Genomic DNA, 27,714 nt, shown 5'->3' on the forward strand with positions numbered 1-27,714 from the left:
ACGCTCCGATATGTGCATAAATTTATTTGTTAAAACATTCCTCCTGTGTACATGTTGATATATATGTACATGTTGTGTGTGTGCGTGCTCGCGTGCGCATAATATCATTAATAAAATCATTAATGGGAAGGGGTAAAATCAAAGATATATAAAGAGTATAGAATCACGATCAAGAACAGTACATGTTTAATAATCTGGTGTGTACGATTCTGTTCAAACTCTCATACGAATTCTGACAAATTATTGAAATACGAATAGTGAAAGGTATGTAAATAAATAAATAAATAATGTAATTAAATATATGTATATATGTATATAAATGCGCAATGCGCCCTGCATTAGTATTTCATGTTAAAGACTATGCAATCAGAAATATTTATATATATAGTATATATAATATATACAGGGTTATTTTATATTTTATTCTGACATATTTTGATATAAAAAATTAAATATTTCGTAAAATATTTAGTTTTTGATAATCTTACCGTAATACTTCTATGTACAGAATAATGAGACAAATCAATTAGTATAAAAAAAAAAATTGTATTTAAGAAAATTATTTACAATGTATTTTTTTAAACAATTATTTATTTTTTTGGCACTAATTAATTTGTCTCATTATTCTGTACATAAAAGTATTACGGTAAGATAATCGAAAACTGAATATTTTACGAAATATTTTATTTTTTATATCAAAATATGTTAGATTAAAATATAAAATAATTCAAAAAGTACTTAATGAAAAAATACTTTATTATAGTGTTTTGGAAAGCTCTCGATGTCAGCTTCAAGAATACTAAATAAAAAATGGGGGTTTCCATTTAAGATTTTAAAGTTGACCTTCACATGACCTTCAAATGATTTTCCAAGGTCAAACCAATGGTACCATCTTATGGCCCCCTCGAAACCAAACAACTTTTGTTGGAAACATTTTTCTCTTCCGGGCTTGGTTTTTGAGATATTTGCCTGAGGAGATTAAAATGGGACACCCTGTGTATATATATATATATTGTTGCGTCCGCGGATCGAAATCGATATAACTCGAATCCGCGTGACACAACCGACACTCGCGTACCGCAAGTAAATAATTAACACTCCTTTGAAAGAACGAAAGGAACTTTAATATAATAACACAGAACACTATTATACAAGGAACACAGAAACAGAACTATAACGGTTATCGTAATCTCGAATACGTCCGCCCGGAATGGCATCCGTCGCGAGACTCCAAGATGGCCGATCTCTCTTCAGATGAACGCCGTTGTTTAACAACAACCCTTAGCAACGTTCTCCCGGAGACAGGTACAGCAGATTCAGGAATAACGGTCACAGACAACCCGCAGGGACGCAACACTACTCCCCCTCTTCAAGATTGTCGTCCCGACAATCAATGGTAGTAGGGCTCTTCCAAATTAAATGGGTTGATCGTTGTCCTCTTCTTCCAAGGCGTTGACTCCAGGGTGCCTTAATGACTTCCTGCTCTACCCTGAGCTGCTGCTACAGGTTACCGAGCGCCATTATTTATCGGCCCCAATCACACACCCTCCAGGAATATACAGGATACTGCCATCGAACCCGCTTGACAAGAATATCCAATGTCGACTCCAGGGTACAAAAACGGTTTCCTGCCCTACCCTGAGCTGCTGCTGCAGGTTACCGAGCACCGTCAAAATCCAGAACCCAATCGACTTCGATAAATCTTGAAATTGCAGTAGCTGTCCCCCGTTCTTCGCCTGATTTCCGGAAATATCCAATGCTGCCGCATCTCCGCATCTCAACATAAGGGAGCGAATCTTCGGACAAGAGGGGGGTAACACCCGTGGACCCACCATCCTTCTAAGAGGACACCTCAAGTCCCTGTCTCGGCATTCGCCCTTCGTCCCACGGGAAAACCACGGTCAAAAACCGGGGAGAGACAGAGTCTTCAATGATGGTCTTTGAAGAATAAATTTCGAATGAAGATTCTATAAAACATCTTCTTCAATTCCTTAAGAAAAAGAAACAGAAAGAAAATTAACAAATATCAAGTAACATAAACCATAAATCGGGTTTCGGATGTGATTTAAATCTGCCTTTCATGATACGAAGCTAATCGATCTAAATGAACTATTTTATTTCTATGCCTTCTAGACTTCCGGATACAATAAACAACATCATTAAGCTTCTTAATTATTTCATAAGGACCTTCCCAATTGCTTTGTAACTTGGGAGACCTACCAACCATCCTACGAGGATTAAACAACCAGACTTTCTGTCCACACTCAAAATGAATTTGACGAGCCTTTCGATCATAGTAAGCTTTTGCTCTTGAAGACTTCATATTTAAGCGTTGCCTAACCCTATCATGAATTCTATTCAATTTTTCTTTTAGTTCCGTCACATAACTTTCTTCCGAAACATCCACTCCAACTTCTGGAGGACTACCACGAAGAAGATCTAAAGGTAGTTTCAAATCTCGACCAAAACATGATTCGGCTGGAGAAATTCCTGTAGTCTCGTGTTTGGCTGACCTATAAGCTAATAAACACATTCCTATCCAACGATCCCAATCTCGTTGATTTTCCGCAACAAACTTCGCCAAATAATTTATAATTGTTTGATGCTGTCGTTCGACCAAACCATTGGACTGAGGATGAAATGGAGTAGTTCTGGTCTTTTTAATTCCCAATAAACTTGACAATTCGTGGAAAATACGAGAATCAAAATTCCTCCCTTGATCGGTGTGTAATTCTGAAGGTACACCGTATCTTGAAATTACTTGATTTACGAAGATTTCCGCAACAGTATTCGCCCTGAAATTCTTCAACGGAAAAGCTTCGACCCATTTGGTGAAACAATCAGAAACAACTAATAAGTATTTATTCCCTGTAGAAGATGTCGGAAATGGACCCAAAATATCCATTTGCATTCTCTCAAATGGAACTCCAGCGTTGTAAATTCGTAATTCAGATTTTCCTTTATCAAAAGGTCCTTTTTTAGCAATACAAACGTGACAAGACCTGCACCAATTTTCAACGTCCTGCTTACAGGTGCCCCAATAAAATCGTTTTCGGATCTTTCCCAAGGTCTTGTTCACTCCGAAATGTCCACCAGAAGAAGAATCATGAGCTTCTTCCAAGATCTGCCGAATTCTCCTTTGTGGAACTACAATTTGAAAAACAGAAGTCTGTAAATTAGGAGATTCCCACTTCCTAAATAAAACACCATTTTTTAAAACGAGAGAATCCCACTGCGACCAATAAATTTTGGCAAACAAATTTTCTGAAACAATTTCCTGCCAAGAAGGACGCTGATCTTTTTCTTTTCCAAGTAAGATCTTCGCTATCGCCGGATCTTCTAATTGATCCTTCCTCCAATTTCCTAAATTTTCCAACCCAAAGACAATTCTTCCAACGAATTCCTCCTTTTTCAAATCAATTTTGTTGCAATAGTTGCAATTGATTTCTGCACAAGGGCGTCTCGATAATCCATCAGCGTTCCCATGAAGTTTCCCTTTTCGGTGAAAAATTTCAAAATCATATTGCTGGATTCGCTCTAACCATCGCGCCATTTGTCCTTCTAGATTTTTGAATGACATCAACCACCGTAAAGAAATGTGATCAGTTCTAATCACAAATTTACGTCCGTATAAATAGTGATGAAATGACTTCAATGAATCTATAATAGCAAGTAACTCTCGTCGAGTTACACAATAATTCCTTTCTGATTTCCCCAACACACGACTATAATAAGCAATAACTTTTTCTGAGCCGTCTTGAATTTGAGATAACACTGCGCCAATACCATGGTTTGAGGCGTCAGTATCAAGAAAAAATTGACCTTCATTCCTGGGAAAAGATAAAATAGGAGAGGACATTAAATGTTTCTTTAATTCCTGAAAAGCTGATTCGCACTGTTTCGTCCACACAAACTTTGTCAAATTCTCGGTCAAAGAAAATAATGGCTTAGCTATTAAAGAAAATCCCTTCACAAATTTTCTATAATAAGAACAAAAACCCAAAAAACTACGTACCTGCTTCTTGGTGCAAGGAACTGGCCAATCCCTAACAGCAGAAATTTTCTCAGGATCCGTTGTCACTCCTCCTTCAGAGACAACATGACCGAGATATTTAATTTCCCTTTTGAAGAAAGAACACTTCTTCGGATTCAATTTTAAATTGGCAGAGCGCAAACGCAAGAAGACTTGCCTCAAATGGTCCAACATCTCCTCGAAATTTTTACCGAAGATAATTACGTCATCTAAATACACCAGACAAATCTTGGATAATTTTCGTAAAACCTTTTCCATTAATCGCTCAAAAGTGGCAGGGGCATTGCAGAGTCCAAATGGCATACATGTAAACTGCCACAAGCCATTTCCAATTGAAAATGCTGTCTTCTCTTTATCTTCTGAACGAATTTTCACTTGCCAATATCCGCTCTTCAAATCTAACGAAGAAAACCAAGAGTTTCCGGATAACTGGTCAAGTATATCATCAATCCGAGGCATTGGATAGGAATCTTTTTTAGTCACGGCGTTTAATTTCCTGTAGTCGACACAGAATCTAATCGTCCCATCTTTCTTTTTCACCAAAACCGCAGGAGACGCCCATGGACTTTGTGATTCCTCAATTACTCCTTGACGTCTCATATCCTCAATAATCGTATCTACCTTTTCTCGCATTTGTAACGGAATTCGTCGGGGAGCCTGTTTAATTGGATTAGAATTGTTCACATTAATTTCATGCGCCTCCCCATTACAGTTTCCAGCCACTATTTCCTCCGAAAATATATCCTGAAAATCTACCAAAAATCGAGCAAAAATATCCTTCTGTTTACTTGAAAAATCTTGAGATTCCTTTTGAAAGAGTTCTTTCAAAAATAGAGGAACTTCATTTGTACAATCTTCAATGCGTGAACATAAAAACTTTTCTTTTTTTTCCACACTAGGATTGCCAAAGATTGGCTCAAAAATGTTTTCCAAATTAACCATGGACAGAAAATCATTTCCCAATAAACAATCTTCAACTATATTAGCAACAAAAACCGGAAGTTCTACAGAACATTTTCCCAAGCTAATCATCACGATTACCTTGAATTTTACGGGGACTTCTTCCCCCGTGGGATATTTTAAATGAAAAGAATTATCAAGAGGGATTCGCCGCTTAGGCATTCTAACAAAATTACTCCTGATAAGAGACACATCCGAACCCGTATCAATTTTAAAATTACACAATTGTTCATCAATAAACCCTTTAAAATTAAACAATTTCTTATTATTAGTGCCAATATTATTGCTAACATTTTTACAATTACATAAATAACTCTGTAATTCTATTGGGGCTCCTTGTTCTCGCGTCGAACCTGCCCCGAACAGCTCGACAAAATTCAGTTTCCCCCTTTCTTTAAGAATGGACACTCCGCTCGAAAATGGCCTGAGCCTCCACATTGCCAACATTCTTTTACAAATGTTTTATTATTATTTGTGCCAGAACTTTTGTAAAAATTTTTATATTGTTCCTGTTTTTTTTCTTTAGCTTTATCGCCAAAATTTCCAGAACTTCTTTTATTGTCAAATTTGTTAAAATTATTTCTATTCCCGAAATCAAAATTCCTTCTTCTAGCGAAATTATTTTTATTATTACTATTGTTATTGCCAAAATTGAAATTATTATTCCGCCTTTCAAAATCACTTTCCTGTATAACTTTCACCGCCATGGCCCTTTGTATGGCCATTTTCAAGGAGGTGATTCCCTCCAACTGTAGAGTCCTTCTCACAAATCTATTAGACAACGCGGTAACAAACTGCGCGCAAGCAATTTTATCTCGAACTTCGTGCGTACATTCGGGATATGCTAACTGTGAAAGCCGTTCAATTTCAGAGCCCAAGGTAGCCTCATCTTCCCCCAACTTTTGCTTTCTGTTTGTAAATTGGGAATAATATGACTGTGACAAAAATCCTTCCCCAAACCGCAATTCTAATTTGGATTTCAATTCCGCGTAATCGAGATTCTCAATATTGATGACACACTCTAATACCGCACGCGCCTTTCCTCTAAGACATGATACGAGAGCGACGCTTTTCGCAGCGTCACTCCACCTATTTGCTCGCGCGATTAACTCGAACTGTGAGAAGAACTCCCTTAGCGGAACAGTCCCGTCAAAAATATCCGGCTTTAATTTAAAACCTAATTCCGTATTAATATGAATTGAATTACGCGCGTCTCTCTCAAAATTAGGCATAACATTAGGCATAAAATTTCTGTTCATAGAGCGACTTAGCTGGTTGTTATCATCCAGCAGACGAATTCTCTGCTCCATTCCACGTAATGCTTCGTCGCGTTGGCGCAGTTGTGCCTCAAATATAGCTCGCTGCTCATCGTGTTGGCGCAATTGCGTCTCAAAATCGGTTCGCTGCTGTAATCGCTCCTCGCGTAGCTCACGGATCTCACGCATCGCTGACTGAAGCGTAACCGTTTCCAATGATGGTCCCGATGTTGTAGCCGCCGTTGAAGTCAGACGACTCCTCTTTCTCGTCGTGACTCCTGCCGTCGGCGAATTTTCCTGTTCCATCTCCATTTTTATAGACGAAAAAAACACACAATTCTCCAGAAAATCATCCACTCCGTTGTATCCCGGACGAGCCCCCAAAATGTTGCGTCCGCGGATCGAAATCGATATAACTCGAATCCGCGTGACACAACCGACACTCGCGTACCGCAAGTAAATAATTAACACTCCTTTGAAAGAACGAAAGGAACTTTAATATAACAACACAGAACACTATTATACAAGGAACACAGAACAATAACGGTTATCGTAATCTCGAATACGTCCGCCCGGAATGGCATCCGTCGCGAGACTCCAAGATGGCCGATCTCTCTTCAGATGAACGCCGTTGTTTAACAACAACCCTTAGCAACGTTCTCCCGGAGACGGGTACAGCAGATTCAGGAATAACGGTCACAGACAACCCGCAGGGACGCAACAATATATATATATATATATATATATATATATATATATATATATATATATATATAAGACAATTATTTGTAAAGGGTAGAAATTTAAACCAAAATGTGTTTCTCTGTAAACAAAGGGAGAAATTTTATTCACTACTTAACAACCGTTATTTACATTATCTACAATCTTCACAATCTTACCTGTAAACAAAGAAACGACAATTAAAGTTTACAATTACCGCTTCTCTATCCACACTATTTAATTTGTTTTAATTCTCTATAATTCGCACGTGTGCTCCATTACGTAATGATTGTCTGTCTCTCTCTAACTGTGTATCGGTGTCTATCTTCAATTGTCCTGGTGATCGTACATATCGCTCCATCCAACGGTAGTTAATCAGAAGGCGCGCGGAGCATGAGAAGCGCGGCAAATTCGAATTAAAGAAAGTATACTTTCTTTACATATATATATATATATATATGTAGTTGATGTAACGTTGAACTATCAAAAACTATATATTGAATAATAACAACAATAGGCAGAGTAATAACAATTAAGTGTCAAAACTGACAAATAAGGTACGGGTATTAGTGCGCAAACTTATTATTGTTAAGTTTTAGTAATAAATGTGTATTGAAAATATACATTTCGGACCGTTTTTGGTTCATCTTCAGCATAGAATATACAAATTACATCGGTATTTTAAAACTTGACATACACAATATTTATTGTTGCAGTCAAATTTAAAATTACTAGAACAATACAGGCGCGCGCTTTTATTTATGGCCGTTTACCAATTTTTTGAACTTTTCTTTCTTAACTTTAACTTTTTCTTTCACAAATTGTCAAACTGTCAAAATTTGCATGATTTGACAGTTGCAAATAACACGAATGAAGCAAATCGCAGCGCACAAGCGAGACAGCCAATCAGCATCGTGGAAAAGAGGCCTCAATACTTCGATACAAATTGAATTCACTCAGTTAACATGCCTTTTTTAGAGAGGGAAAATTAATAATAAAAAAAGAAGGCTCACTAAACACCGCGTAGAATATGTACAAATTAGTGGACGATGTCTAAACGCTATCGCCACACATATGGTATATCTGTCAGTGGTTTACAATATAATACAAGGGGCAGTCAAATATAAACCCGTAATTGCGTAAATTCACAATCTTTTTTTTTATTTCTCTTGGATGTCTTTATATATTGGGTGATTGCATATAAGTTCGTGCCCGATTTAAATATAAACTTCAATAGATTATATTTTAGAGATAACACTTTTATTAATCAATTATATAGTCTCCATTTTTTTCTACAATGGTTTTCCATCGATCTATAAGCTTGTCGATTCCATTTTTGAAGAAAGAACTTGGTTTTTCTTGAAAAAAGTTTGTAAGGTGGTTTTCGACAGCTTCCTCGGAATTGAGATTCTTGCCATTTAAACTATTCTGCAAAGACCGGAATAGATAAAAATCTGAAGGCGCAATATCTGGAGAATATGGCGGGTGCTGCAGAATTTCCCATTGCAACTCCTGCAGTTTTCGCAGCGTCTGTTGAGCGACGTATGGCCTAGCATTGTCGTGGTGGAAGATGACGTCTTTTCGATTGTCCAAAATCGGACGTTTTTCTCGAATAGCTGCAGCGAGTCTAGTTAGTTGCTCACAGTACTTGACCGCCGTGATTGTTTCGCCGCGTCGGAGCAGCTCAAAGTAAATAATTCCCTTGCGATCCCACCAAACACACAGCAACACCTTCATCGGATGCAAGCCAGCCTTTGCTACGGGTTCTGCTCCTTCAGCTGCTGTTTTCCATGTCCTCTTTTGCTGTACGTTTTTGTAGAGAATCCACTTTTCATCGCCTGTTACCATTCGATCTAAAAAAGGCTCTTTTTTGTTACGCTCGAGAAGAGAAAGAGCCACAGTCATGCGGTTTAGCTTATTCCTTTCAGTCAGGAGATGCGGCATCCACGTATTAAGCTTGGAAATGTATCCAAGCTTTTTTAAATGACGAAAAGCGGTTGAATTATCGATGTTCAGCCTCTCAGCAATATCCTCAGTTGTAATCCTTGGGTTTCTTTCCACTAAAGCATGCACAATGTCATCATCAATGCCAGAAGGCCGTCCAGAGCGGGGTTGATCCTCCATGTTGAAATCACCATTTCGAAATCTGCCAAACCACTTTTTGACTGTTCGGAGAGCAGGAGCGCGGTCCAAATAAATGCTTTGAATATTTTTTTATGCAATCCCAACACTCACGCCTTTCCGAAATTCATATAGCATTACATGCCGCAAATGCACCTTTTCGTTCTCCATTTTTAATGATTTCTCTTATGCACAAATGGACTTATCTGAACAATATCTGACGCTAAATTGACATAAGACAACGTCATCTATTCGGAGTAAGCAACAATTACCACACGAAAACAATAGAACTCCGCCATGCAGTAACTTAATGCCATCTATGAAAATCGCGCACGAACTTATGCAATCATCCAATATAAACACTCCTTAAATAAAGCTATTGAAAAGTATATATTTTTTCAAATATTTTATATTTTATATATTCTTTCTAACATTAAAGCATAAAATATTTCATACAGCATTCGTTTTTCGATGAATTTACCTTACTACAATAGTTTTAAGCCAGCGGCACACGATGCTATTTTATCTGTTGGATCGCTTGCTTGGAACTGTAATGGCAGTTATGTTGGGAAGGATGATAGAAAGTGACGTCACTAAGGGCCGCTGGCTAGTCTGTTGAAATTTGGTAATTGAACCCGTGCTATTTTTCTAACATGTTTCTCTACTGGCTCACGAGAAGAGTCAAGACATAGCTTCAAGTTAGGTTCTTCTCTGACATGCATGGATATAGAATATCTAGACCGAGTGTTGAGAAGTGGGAGCCGAGGTGCACATAGAAAAGGACATACTCTGTTTCGTGCTCCTTGCGTTCTCTCTCGCTCGCACGTAGCATGACGAAAAAGAGCGCTATGCTCTGTGCGAGCGAGAGAGAATGCAAGGGATACGAAATCGAGTATGTCCTTTTCTATGTGCATCTTTACCTCCCTCCTTAAATGAAAACCAATGCTCGGTCTAGATATAATATGTCTATGCTGACACGTCTTGAATGGAAAAAAATATGACATCTACCACAAGCTGCAAAAAAAAACCAGCACAAAAGTCGCATCGTCTGAAGCCAAGCTAGTAACACGATCAGTAGCTGCCAGCATAGCTGCCTATACGGTAGCAAGCATCCAGCTAGCAATCCAGCAGATAAAATAGCATCGTGTGCCGCTGGCCTTATACGTATTAAAGTAACATTACTTTTATACGCATAAAATAATAATAATAATTGAAAAATATAGAAAAATTGTTTTATGCAAAAATGTTTGTTTAAGAAAAAGTGTCCAACCTTCCATTATTATTTTTTTCTATTATTTTTCTACTATTTTTTTCTATTAATTGCAAGAAAAATATTTTTGACTTGAATAACATGAATCATTCTATAGATGCGCAAAAGTTAATTTATATAACAAACAATTATTAGTAAACAAAATTATATAAGTAATAAGCATTTAATTGAAGTGTATTAGTCTGTAAATTAATAAACCTATCCCAATCAATAAAAATATTTAATAAGTTATATATATATTGTACATATATAATAATATTCGTATGATGTTGTAACATGTCTTAGCGGACTGTGTGATACCATTCAACTTTATGGGGGGAAACTAGTGTAACGGCTAAAAAAAGGCTATTTTTAAGAATTTTTTTTTCTGGTAAATAAGTGTTTTTTTTTTCTAAATCGCGTTATTAACATTTCTCACAAAGTACATAATTTGAACTAACTTTTGTGAAATTTTCGTTAAAAAATATTAATATTTATAGCTACAATCGCCAAGAGTGTGAGTCGGTTTAAAAAAAAACGAACGCCCGTGTAGCGGAGCAACAAAAGCTCCAAAACAAAAAAAAAACAAGGATTTTCTTAAAATATAAGACAATAGCTTCAGTTGCACGTATGGAATGTTTGATTGAGAATAATTTGTTTTTTTGTAATTAAAAACCAGAAGTCAATGTCTCACCGATTTAGAAATTTTTTTCTTCAAAAGTCCGCCATTTTGTAACAAACCATTTTTTTTTTTTTTTTTTTAAGCTTTCGTTGGCCCGCTACGCAAATGCCCGTTCTTCTTGCGTGGCTCACACTATTGGCTATTGTAGTTACAAATATTAACATTTTTTAACAAAAATTTCGCAATAGGTAGTTCAAATTATATACTTTGTGAGATGGTAATAACACGATTTAAAAAAAAAAAAAAATTACTTACTAGAAAAAAATCCTTAAAAGTAGTGTTTTCTCAGCCATTACACAGATTTCCCCCCTGAAAATATTCCAGTTAAAAGATCTTTGGGTGCTTTTTTAGTCCTAATAATCCCATTTCTTAAGCTCGTCTAAAACATTTATCAAAAATGGGTTGCCTCCTAACGCTCTCCGAAAGCTCTCGCTTTCACGTCCAAGTCTTCAAGTACACTTTTCATGTACTTGAAAGAACCAAATTTCTCTAACAATTTAACGCAATGTTGTTTCACTTCGATATTTTTGGTTCGTTGTCTCAAAATATCTTTATCAGGCATTATTAAGGAAATCTATATACAATATAATAAAGTTCATAACCCATACAGCACAGAACATTGCAATTACATTGCAGTAATATTACAATCTTGCAAGTTGCAATGTAATATTGTTGAGACATTATTGGAACATATAATTGTAATATTTTATGAGAATGTTACAACAATATTTCAAAAAACAGTTTTTGGTAATCGCTAGTTCGTTTGTTTACCGCTATGCGGGGCGCGTTGCGTTATCTATCCCGCATTTAAGTTTCAGTCACGATGATTACAAAATTTCAATTTTTATGAATGAAATTATTTAATCATTATTATTTTCTTAAACTTGTAAATTATTTATAAAATAGCGATGTGTTAACTAGATAACAGGGAATTGTTAAATAGTTTCTATTCCTATATAAAACCAAAAATTTGATAATTTTTTAATATGCACATGATATTTCAGATTTTAATAAATAAACTTTGAGAATATATAAAGACATCCAAGAGAGAAAAAACTCGTAATTGCGTAAATTCACAATCTTTTTTTCTTATTTCTCTTGGATGTCTTTATATATTTTCAAAATTTATTTATCAAATTTAAAGCGTTCTGCATATTTGTAGCAACGCATTTCAATATTACATTGTAATATTTCTAAGGGCGGACATTTCAACGTTGCCGCAGACTTGCAGTAACATTGCAGAAACATTTCGCAATTTCTATGCAATATCACAATGTTTCAATGCAAGGTCTATGCAACGTTTCTGCAATCTTTCGGTGCTGTATGGGAAATTATAAAGTTTCTGAAAATGTCTTTTGTATGTGTATGATATGTGAGATCGTTTACATTTCTTTAGTAAATAAAATGTATTAATTAACAAAAATATTTCTGTTGTAAACGAAAAGAAAGTATTATATAAAAGTATTGTACAATATAAAGGATACATCTTATTTGCCTACCATCAGGATTCGTTGTAAGCGCGTGAACAATGGGAAAGCTGAATTTTCCTTCACTCAAGTCATCGCAATAACTCTTACTTTCGGTATACTATAACAAAAAATTACTTTAATTCTTTTTAGTTTATTTATGTATTATGTCGCAGATATATTATTACTCACCTTATTGCTGTTCAAATTGCAATAATCATCTCGTATTTGGAAGTGCAAACCCAAAATGGCACTTAGCGATGATAAATCTTCTTCGTAAGTTGAGAACAACTTCATTAAATTTACTATCAAGTTAAAGATACCACCAATCTCTGCGAAATTAATTGATATTTTAATGGATTTATCTGAACAATATCTGACGCTAAATTGACATAAGACAACGTCATCTATTCGGTGTAAGCAACAATTACCACACGAAAACAATAGAACTCCGCCATGCAGTAACTTAATACTTAATGCCATCTATGAAAATCGGGCACGAACTTATGCAATCATCCAATATTTTCAAAGTTTATCTATCAAATTTAAAGCGTTTTGCATATTTGTAGCAACGCATTTTAATATTACAAATATATTGCACCGTAACATTACTGTAATATTACATTGTAATATTTCTAAGGGCGGACATTCCAACGTTGCCGCAGACTTGCAGTAACATTGCAGAAACATTTCGCAATTTCCATGCAATATTACAATGTCTCAATGCAAGGTCTATGCAACGTTTCTGCAATCTTTCGGTGCTGTATGGGACATTAAAGCTTGCAACATTGCTACAACATTGCAATATTGCATATTGCAGTTTAATGTTGCAAAAATATTGCAAAAACATTATTTTACAATATAACTTTATCAATGTTACAGCAACATTCCGAAAATATTCCAAAAAAAATATTCGATAATCGCTATTTCATTTGTACCGCTATGCGACGCATGTTGCGCTATCTATTCCGCATTTAATTTTTAGTCACGATGATTATATAAAGTTTACAAAGAGAGGCTAATAAGATTAAACATATAATAACTATTTTTATTAGTTTAAGTTGTATGATATGATCCCAACACAGAGGACTCAGACATTGGACTAAGAATTCTTTTAACAGTTTCCATTTTTATATAAAATCAAAAATTTGATAATAATTTTCTAATATGTAAGATACTTCGGATTTTAATAAACAAATTTTGAGATTATATAAAGACAAGAGAAATGTGAAAAAACTCGTTGTATGCGTAAATCCACCATAATCTTTTTGCATCCGGATATCTGAATATTTCGGAGAGATTGTGAATTTACACAATTGCAAATTGAGTTTTTTCTTATTTCTCTTAGATATTCTCTGTCACTGAAGAAAGTCGAATGTGTACCGAAAAATTTACATTTTATAATTTCGTTATTATTATAATACAGAAAATATACGCTAGAGCCTGACTCTTATATGCCTAATTTCTTATTATTTTTTTCATATGTTAAGGATATTATGTCGATAAATATACATAAAGTATTATTGCATATATATTATATTGCTATGTTGCTGCAATATTATATTGCTATATTTCTGTAGGCGGACATTTTACTGTTGCTGTAATATCATAACAACGTTGCAGCAATATTCCGCAATGTTTCTGCAATGTTGCAATCTTGCAGAAAAATGTTGCTGCAATGTTGTTGCAATCTTACGGTGCTGCATGGGTTAGATCATCGAACCTCAATAATGGCTGAACCGATTGATATTTTAATAAGCTTAATCAAAAGCTTGAGTTTGTTTTATATCATGAAAATATTTTTATTTTTCCTCTACGTATCCTATAAATGAAGACATTATAATCCAAAATCTCAATGTATAAAATTTTTACTAAGAAACGTCTCCGTCGTCATCGCCGCCCAAGCCCCCAATACGCATGTGTACAAGAAGTTGTACGGTCCGAGCATTCGACATAAGATTGCGTTAGCGGCGCTTCTATTGCTTGCATCCATACCAGCTTTTAACAGATATAGATTAATAGATTTATTGCTTCTTCTTCTTCTTCTTCTTCTATGGCTGTTTGGGCATTAGGAAAGTCGCCCATACACCATTGTGCATTAATAGATTTGCAATGCAATAGTCATAGACATATGGCTACGCTATATAACATTGCACTATCGCCATAGACATAGTATATCTAGACCGAGCGTTTGCCTTTATTTAAGGAGTGGGGGTAAAGATGCACGTAGAAAAGGACAGAGCATAGTACTCTGTTTTGTCATGCTATGTGCGAGCGAGAGAGAACGCAAGGGGCACGAAACAGAGTATGTCCTTTTCTATGTGCACCTCGACTCCCACTTTTCAACACTCGGTTTAGATATATTATGTCTATGAGCGTAGCACGCTTTCATTTATAGTAAAGTGAGGGGCGATGTGTGCTGCCGGGCGTAGAGTCACAGACTGGTAATCGAGAGATTCCAGGTTCGATTCCGCTCGAGTCCCATGCTCCCATTTGCCTCAAAAAGAGGTTTTCACACATTATCCTATATAATTCCTTTATATATATTGGTTTATCATATATTATCCTATCTAATACCTATATTTGTTTATCATATATATATTAATCTATCTAATACCTATACCTAGTTACCAACTGATGGCCGTGTGACGAGTATTCGTCGGTGCCAATTCCTATACGAAGAAGAAGAAGAAGAAAAATAGCAAAGTGAAGCAAATTCTTCGTAATACTCGTGGTTAGTTGGATCAGGTGTTGAATACACACACACACACGCGCGCGCGCGCGCGCACACACACACACACACACACACACACATATCTAATAGTAAATATATATAGAATAGAATATAAACATCCTGTCATAAATGTATAGAATATTTTCATATCTTATTTATAAAAAAAAATAAAATATTGCGAAAGTGATTTATGCTATGTGTAAAAGCAATACAAAACATCACATTACATATAAAAATATTCTATATTTATGATAAGAAAAAGATATATGTATTTTATAGTATGTTTATTATAAGATATATGTGTGTTTGTATTCTATATCTGATTCAACTATCCACAAGTATCACAAAAAATTTTGCAGTTTCACCTTTTTATAAATGAAATAGTGCTACACTATATAATGTTGCAGTTTGGAAAATTTAACTTATACTTGTCAAAAGCCACTATGGATAACTGCGAGCAATTATCGATATAGACATTTATATCAGTTAATATAGATATACACATCAAGAATACATATTTGAGTACATTTGTCAAACGAGTGTCATATAGTTTGTCATATTGTTATTTGTCATGCATCATATGCAGCTACAGATAAATATAAATAACATTGGTGAAACGCAGTCTGTAAGGTTAAATTTCTATTTATTTTTTAAATAATTTATAAATATATATTTATTATTTAGTGGAACTAGAAGAATTTTCCAAGCTGTTGATAAGATTTTGACAAAGCCTATGGCAAGATGTTTATTGCAAACCAACATATTGTAATCAATTCTTGTTGCGATGTTAATGCAACACTTGAAATAAATAAAGCATGTTTTAATATCGTTAATAAATGTAATATATCTGTTACATGGTATTTTTCCATTTGTCAGAATGCTATTTGGTATATATATTTGGCAAATAAAATTTAGTATTAAAACTGACATTATCGATAATTTTGTTATGTTTAGCATTGAGACAAAGATTGGTTACAGTATGTTGGTTTGCAATAGACGTGTTGTCACAGACTTTGTCAATATCTTAACAGCTTGAAAAATGTTTCTAGTTCCATTGAAAAATAAATGTATTTATAAATTTATTATAAAGATTTATAAATTATTAAAATAGAATAAATAGAAATGGAAATAAAATACAAATAGAAATTTATAGGATTTATACATATTAATCTTACAGACTATGTTTTACTAATAATACTTATATCTACAGCTGCATGATAAATACACTATAACTATATGATGACAATTATTTAACAAATACATTTGAATACACTGTATTCCTTTTTACATTTTTTGCTTTCGAAATTAAAGCAATTTTTGCTTTTTTCAAAATAGTGAAATATATTTAAGTAAAAAAAAATTTTAATTCAAAAGACAAATTTAAGTATAAAATAACTTTTCAATTAGAGAAAACCTTGGCGTTGTTAAATTCAAAATATAAATAACACGTTAATTAGATTAACATATATTCAATTTAGCAGTCAAGTTTTTATAATTGAAAAGTTATTTTATACTTAAATTTGTCTTTTGAATAAAAAATTTTTTTCACTTAAATATATTCCACTATTTTGATCACATTACAATTTTTAATATTAGAAATAATAATAAATGAATTTTGTAAAATAAATTTTTATTAAATGGTGCAATATTTTTATATCATTATTTTTGTAGAATATTAAAGCAACTATTTTGTAAAATAGTTTTTTACTTTGAATATGAAGGTTTTTGTATTAAAATAACACTATTTTGTATAAGAATTTTTCACAACAAATTGAATATGAATAGATTCCGAATATGAGCCGGTATTTATGAATCGGAGCGTCTGTGTAATTTGTGTATGTTTGTGTAAGTTTATTTTCAAGTAGTGAAAAGTGAGTGTATTGGTTACGTGAAAAAAAGAATAGGTACTCAACTCCAAAACACTTGAATTTCGGCATAAAGATTATTGAGATCGCCGCTTTTATAGCTGCTGGTGTTTTCAATGAAGGCTATTATGCCATATTAAGAATCATAGAAACACTAGACATGACTATTGTACCACAGTGCAAATTTTTTGTTGATATTCGCGATGCGAAGCGGTTGAAGAGACAAGAGTGCCGCAGTCTAGAGCAACAAATTGAGTTACGACATTTTTATGAGGAAGCAGAAGGATTGTTGTATGAGTCTGGAATAACAGACTAGCGCAAAACAGCTGTAAGTTTCCAAAAATTGTTACTTTTCAATACCCAAACTTTAAATGCGTTTTTGTCGAAACGACTTTTTTCAGATTAGCATGCAGTATAACTTAAAAAATATTCGATCCATCGACTTATCCCTGTGCAAGCATGTAGATAATTCCCCTCTCGATGAACCAGTACTTTTAGTGATATTGTTAAATTTAATTATTTTTTTTGCATAATTAAAACAAAAACTTTTAGTCAAAATCGCAACTTTTTTTCTCAAAGTGCTGTCATTTCCACAATTTTGCACTTTTGTTTATAATGTGATTCATCCATAGCGTAATCTTATTAAAAACAATAAAATCTTTCCAAGTTTTGTTTCAGGCAAATACAACAGGCGCTACCCTACACGCCGATGGACGATCCTAACGCCGAGGCCGCAGGGCGAAATATTTTTATAACTCCTATTATAACCATTCTTTTATAACAAAAAAACAATTTTCTACTTTTTGAAATGTAAATTAAAATGCTCTGAAACTTTTAACTAAATCTATTGAACCGTTTCTCCCCCAAAAAATTCCCAAAAATCACCTTACTTTTGGTAAATTACACCAGGCTCCCCCCTTAATGATAACAATAATTAATGACACCGAATTAATAACATCGAATTGATTAATAAACATATATTATACTTTGACGTATTAACCCAGACAACACAAGGATGTCCTTAGGACGTCCAAAGGGCATCCAGGACATATATGTAGGATATCCTCAGGATATCCCATTGTAATCCTCAGATCTCCTCTGGATGTCCTGAGGAAAAGTAAATGATAGCCGTATATTAACCTCTGGAGAATCCAGGGAGATCCTGTGGAACATCCTAAGGATTTTTATAGGATATGTTAGGGATATTTTTCGTATGTTTCAAGGAGCAAATTTTAAAATTTCAATATAAATTAAAATTATGTTTTGTTATTTACTGCCAATATTAAAAATCTATTAAAAATAGTTCACCGTTCTTTAATATTTGAAGCTTTCGTGCTGTACATGAATATTTTATGTTTGGCTGAATTAGGAATATCTGAATTCCCTATGTTGGGATTGCATCAGAAATTGAACTGATAGAAAATAATTACATTTGTAATTTCCTGTCAGTTGCTCTTTGCACGCTTTATATAATTCTCATGACTAATTCTCAAATACGAGTTCGCATGTCGCATAGCGGTAAACAAACGAACTAGCGGTTGAATACTATTGTTTGTAAAGTTTTTGGAATGTTGCGAACAGTAACATTTCTCATGAAATATTAAATAAATAATAATTTTGGATACATGAAAATGTGCGCATCAAATTCAATTATTAATATTAAACGAAATTAATGTTAACAATTAATTGCACATGTATATATCCTCTGGAAATCCAAAAGACATCCAATATAATAGACAGGGCAGATATATCCTACGGACATCCAGGGGTTATCCACTGGACATTTATAGGACATTAATACTTATTATAATACTTAAGATTTCTAAATTATATTAAATAGCCGACACAACTAAAAATAATTATGTATGCATATTAAATTTTTATAAATATATTTATAATAATATCTTAAAACATCCTACAAATGTCCTGAACCGTCCTGGACATATTCAGGATGATCCTGAGAATGTTTTGTGCTGTCTGGAAAATTACCGACGACGGTCAGTAATTATAATATAATATAATAATAATAACGAAAATTTGTACATTGAGGCTTTGGAATATAATAACGTCGTTCATGATACATATTTACATATAAAACAATAATAAAGACGTTTTCTTTATATAATTAAGATCCGAGCTCGGTTCAACCATTATTGAGATCCGATAATTTAAGGTCAACCAGCCGATTCGCGTATAAATACATGGGTTGCCTCACTGCTGCGCATAAACTTAACGAAATACTACCGTGTCTCTTGATACTAAGAAAGATAAAATAAAGTAATAGAATTTAGTATATTTTTTCTTTGTATCTTTTTCATTTTCATTTATAGCGTATTAAAGGTCCTTTGTGATATCGAGAATTTACAAAGCTATTAATTAACTATAAGATTTGACGGTTGAAGAAAATTAGAAGAGGCTGAGAATATATGTTTAATAGAAATTTGTAAAGCCTGATAAAAGTCTGTGTCTCTAACTGATTGCAAGATTGTATATACAAGATATTATTCTCTTTGAGATCTTATAATTTTTCAGGAGAGAGAAATATCGTTCCGAATTGGAAACATGACAGATACAAATGAAAATAAGCCGTTTTATTACTCTCTGAGCAACGACAGGCAGGAAGATGAGGTTAGTGTTTCTATTAGATTTTCTATTTTTTTTTTAATCTTTGATTTGTTTGCAATAAGTAAACAAATTTTGGTGATTTACAATTAATCAAAGATTAAAATTACATGAAGACTAACAAATTACATGGTTTCCCGTAGAAACTGTTGGAACCGATCAGATACTATCTTCAAGTTTCTGGAAAACAGATGAGTGTGAAAGTAACGCATGCTTTTAATTATTGGCTAAATATATCGCCCGACAAAATACAAGTAATCAACGAAATAGTAACCATGCTTTGCACCTCATACATTATGTAAGTTTGCATTTTGCTCTATTAGTATATGATCTTTTATGTATTTTGTATATTTTTCAATTGCACACTTCTAATTTTCGATATGTGTGTGTGCATGTGCGTGCGTGCGTGCGTGCGTGTGTGTGTGTGTTTAGATTGTTATATTTTATTATATTTTCATATTATTATTGTATATATATATATATATATATATATATATATTTTATATATAGTTTTTCCACAAAATTGAAACAAAACATTGATGTGTTATAACTAATGTTCTATTTCAGTATGTAATCCTTATGTTTCCATTATATTTATTTCCATGTTACTATTTTTATATTAGATGTATAAAATTGAATTTATATCAAAAAAGCAATTCTGTATATATATTTTTATAAGATCCTAATTTTTTTTTTTATAGGATTGATGATATTCAAGATAATTCCATTTTGCGAAAAGGTATTCCTGTCGCTCATTCTGTTTATGGAATTGCTAGCTCACTAAACGCTGCAATTTCTATATTTTTTATCGCATTGGAAAGAATTGTTAATTTGCATCCTGCAGTAAGTAATCACATTATACTTATGAAAAAAAAAGTAAGTAAGCAATATATTATACTTTAGTTATATTATGTATTATTTTAGTCACAAAAAAAGTTGAAAATAAGAGATCTCTTATTCTCTTTTCCAAGTGCTCAAATAACATTTTTAAAAGATACAAAATTCAAATGCGCTCCTTCAATTATGTCCATGACATCATACATACTTAAATAAACTGAATAAAATTTATTTAATTATTTGTTATAGTAGAGGAAAAGTAAGAGTTACTACTAAAACTTGACTGAAGAAGAAAACATTTTAAAAAATACATGTTTTATATGACCTTAAAAATACATGTTTTACGATCTAATATATGTATACATATATACAACATAAAACTCATTAAAACTCATTAAAATTGTAAAAGATTAGCATCATATATTTGCTTGTTAAATAAAATATAACTTGTGCTGTATTATTGTATTAACTGCGTTTTTTTTCAGGCGACAAAAGTATATATGGAAGAAATGTTGGAAATTTTTAGAGGTCAAGGAATGGAAATTTTTTGGCGGGACAATTTCATTTGTCCAAGTGAGGCAGACTACAATACTATGGCAAAGAAAAGTCAATATTAATACTTATATACATATTTTTTTGTGAAATTCAAAAAATTATATATGAAAAAAATTAAAATATCATCTAATTTCGCAGAGATTGGTGGTATCTTTAACTTGATAGTAAAATTAATGAAGTTGTTCTCAACTTACGAAGAAGACTTATCATCGCTAAATGCCATTTTGAGTTTGCACTTCCAAATACGCGATGATTATGGCAATTTGAACAGTAATAAGGTGAGTAATAATATATCTGCGACATTATACATAATACATAAATAAACTGAAAAGAATTAAAGTAATTTTTTGTTATAGTATACCGAAAGTAAGAGTTATTGCGATGACTTGAGTGAAGGAAAATTCAGCTTTCCCATTGTTCATGCGCTTACAACGAATCCTGATGATAAGCAAATAATATGTATCCTTTATGCAATACTTTTATATAATACTTTTTTTTGTTTACAATAGAAATCATTGTCTTAATTAATACACTTTATTTACTAAAGAAATGTAAACGATTTTACACATCATACACATACAAAAAACATTTTCAGAAACTTTATAATTTATGAACTTTATTATATATAGATTTCCTTAATAATGTCTGATAAAGATATTCTGAAACAACGAACCAAAGAAATCGAAGTGAAACATCATTGCATTAAATTGCTAGAGAAATTTGGCTCTTTCGAGTACACGAAAAGTGTACTTGAAGAGTTGGACCTGAAAGCGAGAGCTGAGATTGAACGTTTAGGAGGTAACCCGCTTTTGATAAAACTTTTAGACGAGCTTAAGAATTTAGATTATTGGGACTAAAGAAGCATCAAAGATCTTTTAACCGAAACATTTTAAAGTTGACTGGCATCACACAGCCCGCTAAGACATGTTACAACAAGTTACAACAATATACGCACATAGTAGTTATTATTGCCTATATAACTTATCAAATATTTTTATTGATTTGAATAAGTTTATTAATTTACAGATTAATACACTTCAATTAAATGCTTATTACTTATATAATCTTGTTTATTAATAATTGTTTGTTATTCAAATTACTTTCGCGCATCTATAGAATGATTCATAATTTAAGTCAAAAATATTTTTCTTACAATTAATAATAATAGAAATTATAATAGAAATAATTTTTTTTTTTAAATTAAAATAAGATTGTAATTCATCATAATATTAATGAAAAAGATGTATTTCAACTTCTTCAAACAAATGTTAATCATTTTTTTGAAACTTTAGACAAATAAAATTGTTACATATTGTTGTGCCTCTTGAGAGGCACGGTAGTTGGGATCGTTTGCCGGAAGGAATTTGGGAATTCGGGCTCCGCCTGAGAACTTCACTTGTTATTGTTTGTTTAAAATGACACCCCAGATAGCACAAGGATGTCCTTAGGACGTCCAAAGGGCATCCAGGACTTACATGTAGGATATCCTCAGGATATCCCATTGAAATCCTCAGATCTCCTCTGGATGTCCTGAGGAAGAGTAAATGATAGCCGTATATTAACCTCTGGAGAATCCAGGGAGATCCTGTGGAACATCTTAAGGATTTTTATAGGATATGTTAGGGATATTTTTCGTATGTTTCAAGGAGCAAATTTTAAAATTTAAATATAAATTAAAATTATGTTTTGTTATTTACTGCTAATATTAAAAATCTAATATTAAAAATAGTTCACCGTTCTTTAATATTTGAGGCTTTCGTGCTGTACATGAATATTTTAGGTTTGGCTCCCGGGTTTGAGTTGTGTAATATTTTCTAAACAATCCACAATATCTGAATTCCCTATGTTGGGATTGCATCAGAAATTGAACTGATAGAAAATAATTACATTTGTAATTTCATGTCAGTTGCTCTTTGCAAGCTTTATATAATTCTCATGACCAAATCTCAAATACGAGTTCGCGTGTTGCATAGCGGTAAACAAATGAACTAGCGGTTGAATACTATTGTTTGTAAAGTTTTTGGAATGTTGCGAACAGTAACATTTCTCATGAAATATTAAATAAATAATAATTTTGGATATATGAAAATGTGCGCATCAAATTCAATTATTAATATTAAACGAAATTAACGTTAACAATTAATTGCACATGTATATGTCCTCTGGAAATCCAAAAGACATCCAATATAATAGACAGGCCAGATATATCCTACAGACATCCAGGGGTTATCCAGTGAACATTTATAGGACATTGATACTTATTATAATACTTAAGATTTCTAAATTATATAAAATAGCCGACACAACTAAAAATAATTATGTATGCATATTAAACTTTTATAAATATATTTATAATAATATCTTAAAACATCCTACAAATGTCCTGAACCGTCCTGGACATATTCAGGATGATCCTGAGGATGTTTTGTGCTGTCTGGGACCTTTTCAGTTAAATAAATATATTAATATCTATTTTATTTGTGACTTGATTACAATGTTCCCGCACTTTCGCTCGCGTCGCGTATCACGATAACGGATATCTTAACGTGCGCGTGTCTAGAGTCGAGTTTCGGTCTCGAGACTCGCCTCTCGCTTCTTCGTATATATTTCTGCCGACTGCGTGGCTATTCAATATTATAATAATTATTGATACTCGTTTTGACACTCGCGGTTGTTAGAGATATTGCTTGCGTAAAGGAATAAAGATTGCCCGTTTGGTAGTTATTGTGACTACCCGCGTAATATTAATTAATGATCAAGACTGCCCGCCGTTCGTTAGCGGTGGGCCTTTTTATTAACTCCCTTTGGCTACCCGGGAGGGGGTCGTTTAGCGACAAGGCTGTGTGTCGTGTCGCTTGATTTTGGCAATATCCGGATGAAAGCTAAGAAGTTCTAAGTAGGACTTCTTTGCTTGCACTTTCGCAATTTCTTTATTCCTTTTTATTTCGCTTTTAAGTAGGACTTCTACGTTGCATTTTCGCAATGTCCTTCTTCCGTTTGCCCTAATTTCCGCGTTTTCACAATGAAATGATTGCACGGTCGCTCGGGCTTAGCGCGTGGCTCGCGTTGTCAGCGCTTTGTTCGGTCAACGCTCGTAACGTGATCTGTATTCGCGTTACACGTTGAGCAATCATATAAAATAATATGTATTTAGAATAGTATATTTAATAATTCGTGTATAGCCTGTTCGGGCTATAACAATATTTAAAGACTCAAGAAGCATAAAATTATATATTTAGATATAAATATTGCTTTTATTTCACTTATCACTCTTTTATATAATTGTTTAATTTTGTCATTTATATTCATTAATATTTATATATAATCACATATTATTACGTCATTATTTCTTTATTAATATTATTGTTATTTTCTTATTACATTAAAATGTCAAATCTATATTTAATTTATAAATTGCAAATATTTTACTTTTTTTAAATAATACATGTATGTAAATATATGTATAGTTTGATTATATTTTTAATATTAATAAAGGCTTCTTTATATAACAGATCATACATTTAGATGGTGTTCAAATTCGCCCATCAAAAATGGCTTGTTAATTTAATAATGGCAATATGCCCTACGAGCTATTAATCAAATCTAATACTATGTCTATACTCGTTTCAAATTTGGAAATATTTAAACCGATAAGCTCATTAGATTTAAAACCTGAATCGGTTGAAATTTGTGAAGTTTTAAATACCACAAAACGCATTAGTGAGTATTCTTTCTTATTTTTTATGTAATTTATTATTTGTTTCAATCTATTATTATATTTTTATAATAATTCAAAATAAATAAAGTATAGTATGATCAAAAATTTTAGTAATGACGTAACCAACATTAAAAAAAAATATTGTTGTGTTATATTTTACTTATCTTCAATTGTTATAGAAATATTTTCTTAATTAATTATAAACATTATTATAGAAATAATCAAAATTTATGTAGAATATACAAAATATTTCAATATAAAATTAAATAACGTAAATACTTATGTATATACATAAACATGTAATATACGCATACATGTATTTATATGTCATACGTATATGTGTATATCCAAATAAAAAAAATTAATATCTCATTGCAATTATTGTTAATTAGAGTATACCTATATAATTTTTAAAAGTATATATATATATATATATATATATATATATATATATGTTTATAAAATTTAAGAATATTTAAACCAATAAGCTCATTGGATTCAAAACTTGAACCGGTTGAACTTTGCAAAGTTTTAAATACCACATAACTTTTTTTGAGTCTGCGACGTGTTTTTGTCTTTTCGGAAATAAAGAAATACAATACGCCAAAAATATTCCTTATTTTCTGCCATTTCCAAAATTTTGCAAAATATATACAATACAACTAATCGTGGCAACTTTTTTTTTAAATACTCAGAAATATAATCATTGAAATGGCATATAAATGTTATATGTTGATTGCAAATTGAGTTTGCGATACATGATACTAAACACCATTTAATAGTAAAAATGGGATAAATTTTTGCATCAATCTAATATAAAATATATATATTAGATATTTTAATCAAAAATTTGGTAAAACATGTATAATATCGTGATATTATCATATTCAATTGAATTATACGAAATTGTTGGCTAATAATAATATTTTTGTTATTATTATTATTTTCCGTATTTATACGCACATTATTAAGTTAAATTATATAACAGCAAAATTGTTGACAATGTGAACGAAATAGAGTCTTTATGATATGTCGGAACAAAAGAATAATATAAATTTTCTAAATTCTATTTAAATAATGAAAACAGGAAACGGTTAGTTATAGTTCGTTTGTTCATCATTATGCGACGCGCTATATGCATCCATCTCGTATTTGATTTTTAGTCATGAGAAGTATATAAAGCTTGCAAAAAGCAACTGACAGAAGATTAAAAATATAATTATTTCTATCAGTTCAATTACTGATACAATCCCAAACATAGGGAATTAAGATATTGGACTGATTGTCTCTCTTAGATCGGGCAGATAAATGTCTAAAAAAGTTTAAATCATCCGTTTATTGTTTATTTAAAATGTAAATATATATATAATTGATATATTCATTATATTATGAATTCATTTTCAATTATTCATATATTATCATCATCTCATAATTATAATAAATGCCACCTAAGACTCTTGTCTGCTCGGTCGCATATTCTTAAACGACGCGTCAGAAAACATGATGGATTGCTTCACAAAAAATATTCCTCTCTGCGAGATTTATCGTTCCTCAGAGTTTGTCGCAGAGTTTCTGAATCATCCTATACAGAGAATTATCACAAATTTGCTATCATGCCGTACACGGCAAGGTTTGTCCTATTCTTGTCACAAATTTGCTGTCATCCCGTGCACGGCAAGGTTTGCTCTATTCTTGCCACAAATTTGCTATCATCCCGTGCACAGCAAGGTTTGTCCTGTTCTTGCCACAAATTTGCTGTCATGCCGTGCACGGCAAGGTTTGCTCTATTATTTGCGTAAAATGTGCATCACAGTATTGCGACAAGCCTTGCCAGCAAAAGCTAAGCTTTATCCGGACACACCTTGTTACAATTTTGCTGTAAAGACATGCTCGGGTTTGCTGCAAACTTTGTGCAAAGTTTGCATCATTTTGCTTGCTGGGATTTGGTACATTCACTGATATAAATACAATTATTCCGACACACTTGTGTTATAATAACTAATTATAATAAACGTAGAATTTTTCGAAATATACCGATATACAGAATCTCAAACTTCTCGATTTTCGCCATATGACTGACTGCAGGTTGAAGCAATAATGCCAGAACAAGCGTTACGGATTCAGCAGCGAAAGAAATAACGCACACAAGCGTGAACTGCGTCGCGTAATAACGTGTCACGTAACGTGTGTATGTAGTCTAAAGCCACAATATATTTGAAAAACAACAATTTATATATATAATATTTGAAATCTACAATTAATATGCAAGATAATTAGTTTCTCGTTAATTCGGACAAAATCTGATAGTGTTATATAGTTTGATAAGTAAAACACAAAATAACAAAAATTGTCGTTCAATAAATTATAAAAAGAACAAAGTCACATCACAAAAGTAGTACTTCTTAATGCTAGAAAATGATACTGAAAAATATAACAAAATATAACAATCTAAACATATAGTATATATATTACGAGAATTAAAAGTGTGCAATTGGAAAATTTATAAAATACATAAAAGATCATATACTAATAGAGCAGAATGCAAACTTACATAATGCATGAGTTGCAGAGCATGGTTACTATTTCATTGATCGCTTGTATTTTGTCGGGCGATATTTTTAGCCAATAATTAAAAGCATGAGCTAATTTCACAGTTATTTGTTTTCCAGGAACTTGAAGATAGTATTTGATCGGTTCCAACAGTTTCTACGAGAAATCATGTAATTTGTTAGTCTTCATGTAATTTTAGTCTTTGAATAATTGTAAGTCACTAAAATTTGTTTACTTATCACAAACAAATTTGGCCATATTGACCTTATCTTTAGGCCAGGTGCCATTTAAGAAAGAAGAAGAAGAATCGCAAACAAATCAATGATTTAAAAAGAAAGAAAAAAAT

General features: G+C 32.5%; 2 protein-coding genes across 5 annotated transcripts in view; one reads left to right on the forward strand and one right to left on the reverse strand.

The window, feature by feature from the left end:
* The window catches only part of LOC138936615 (terpene synthase-like), a 33,652-nt gene that overhangs the window by 2,921 nt on the left and 3,017 nt on the right, over nt 1–27,714 (reverse strand). Inside the window, exon 3 of the mRNA XM_070302167.1 lies at nt 27,370–27,524. Coding sequence (XP_070158268.1) covers nt 27,370–27,524 — 155 coding nt within the window. The remainder of the gene's footprint in view (nt 1–27,369; nt 27,525–27,714) is intronic.
* LOC138936612 (terpene synthase-like) lies at nt 184–23,613 on the forward strand. 4 transcript variants are annotated; one of them, XM_070302162.1, is made up of 9 exons: nt 186–264; nt 12,664–12,763; nt 19,619–19,714; nt 19,852–20,006; nt 20,410–20,551; nt 21,031–21,151; nt 21,239–21,378; nt 21,457–21,559; nt 21,755–23,613. In XM_070302162.1, the coding sequence occupies exons 3-9, from the start codon at nt 19,649–19,651 to the stop codon at nt 21,955–21,957; spliced, it is 930 nt and encodes a 309-aa protein (XP_070158263.1). In that variant the 5' UTR covers nt 186–264; nt 12,664–12,763; nt 19,619–19,648; the 3' UTR covers nt 21,958–23,613. The 4 variants fall into 4 exon arrangements, with proteins under 4 accessions (XP_070158262.1, XP_070158263.1, XP_070158264.1 ...); XM_070302163.1 differs by lacking the exons at nt 186–264; nt 12,664–12,763 and adding exons at nt 953–2,296; nt 2,375–2,445; XM_070302161.1 differs by lacking the exon at nt 12,664–12,763 and having other exon boundaries at nt 184–264; nt 21,755–23,612.

This window comes from Polyergus mexicanus, unplaced genomic scaffold (genome assembly GCF_030449975.1).
Source record: "Polyergus mexicanus isolate NDT 795.1 unplaced genomic scaffold, iyPolMexi1.0 SCAF_9, whole genome shotgun sequence".
In the NCBI taxonomy this organism is placed as follows: Eukaryota; Metazoa; Arthropoda; class Insecta; order Hymenoptera; family Formicidae; genus Polyergus; species Polyergus mexicanus.

Excerpts from the sequence above, each read along its gene's own strand:
- LOC138936612 (XM_070302161.1), top strand. The coding sequence starts at position 19,649 with ATGACAGATACAAATGAAAATAAGCCGTTTTATTACTCTCTGAGCAAC. Across the intron at positions 19,715-19,851 it reads ACGACAGGCAGGAAGATGAG|AAACTGTTGGAACCGATCAG; the intron begins GTTAGTGTTTCT and ends GGTTTCCCGTAG. Across the intron at positions 21,152-21,238 it reads CAATACTATGGCAAAGAAAA|AGATTGGTGGTATCTTTAAC; the intron begins GTCAATATTAAT and ends CTAATTTCGCAG.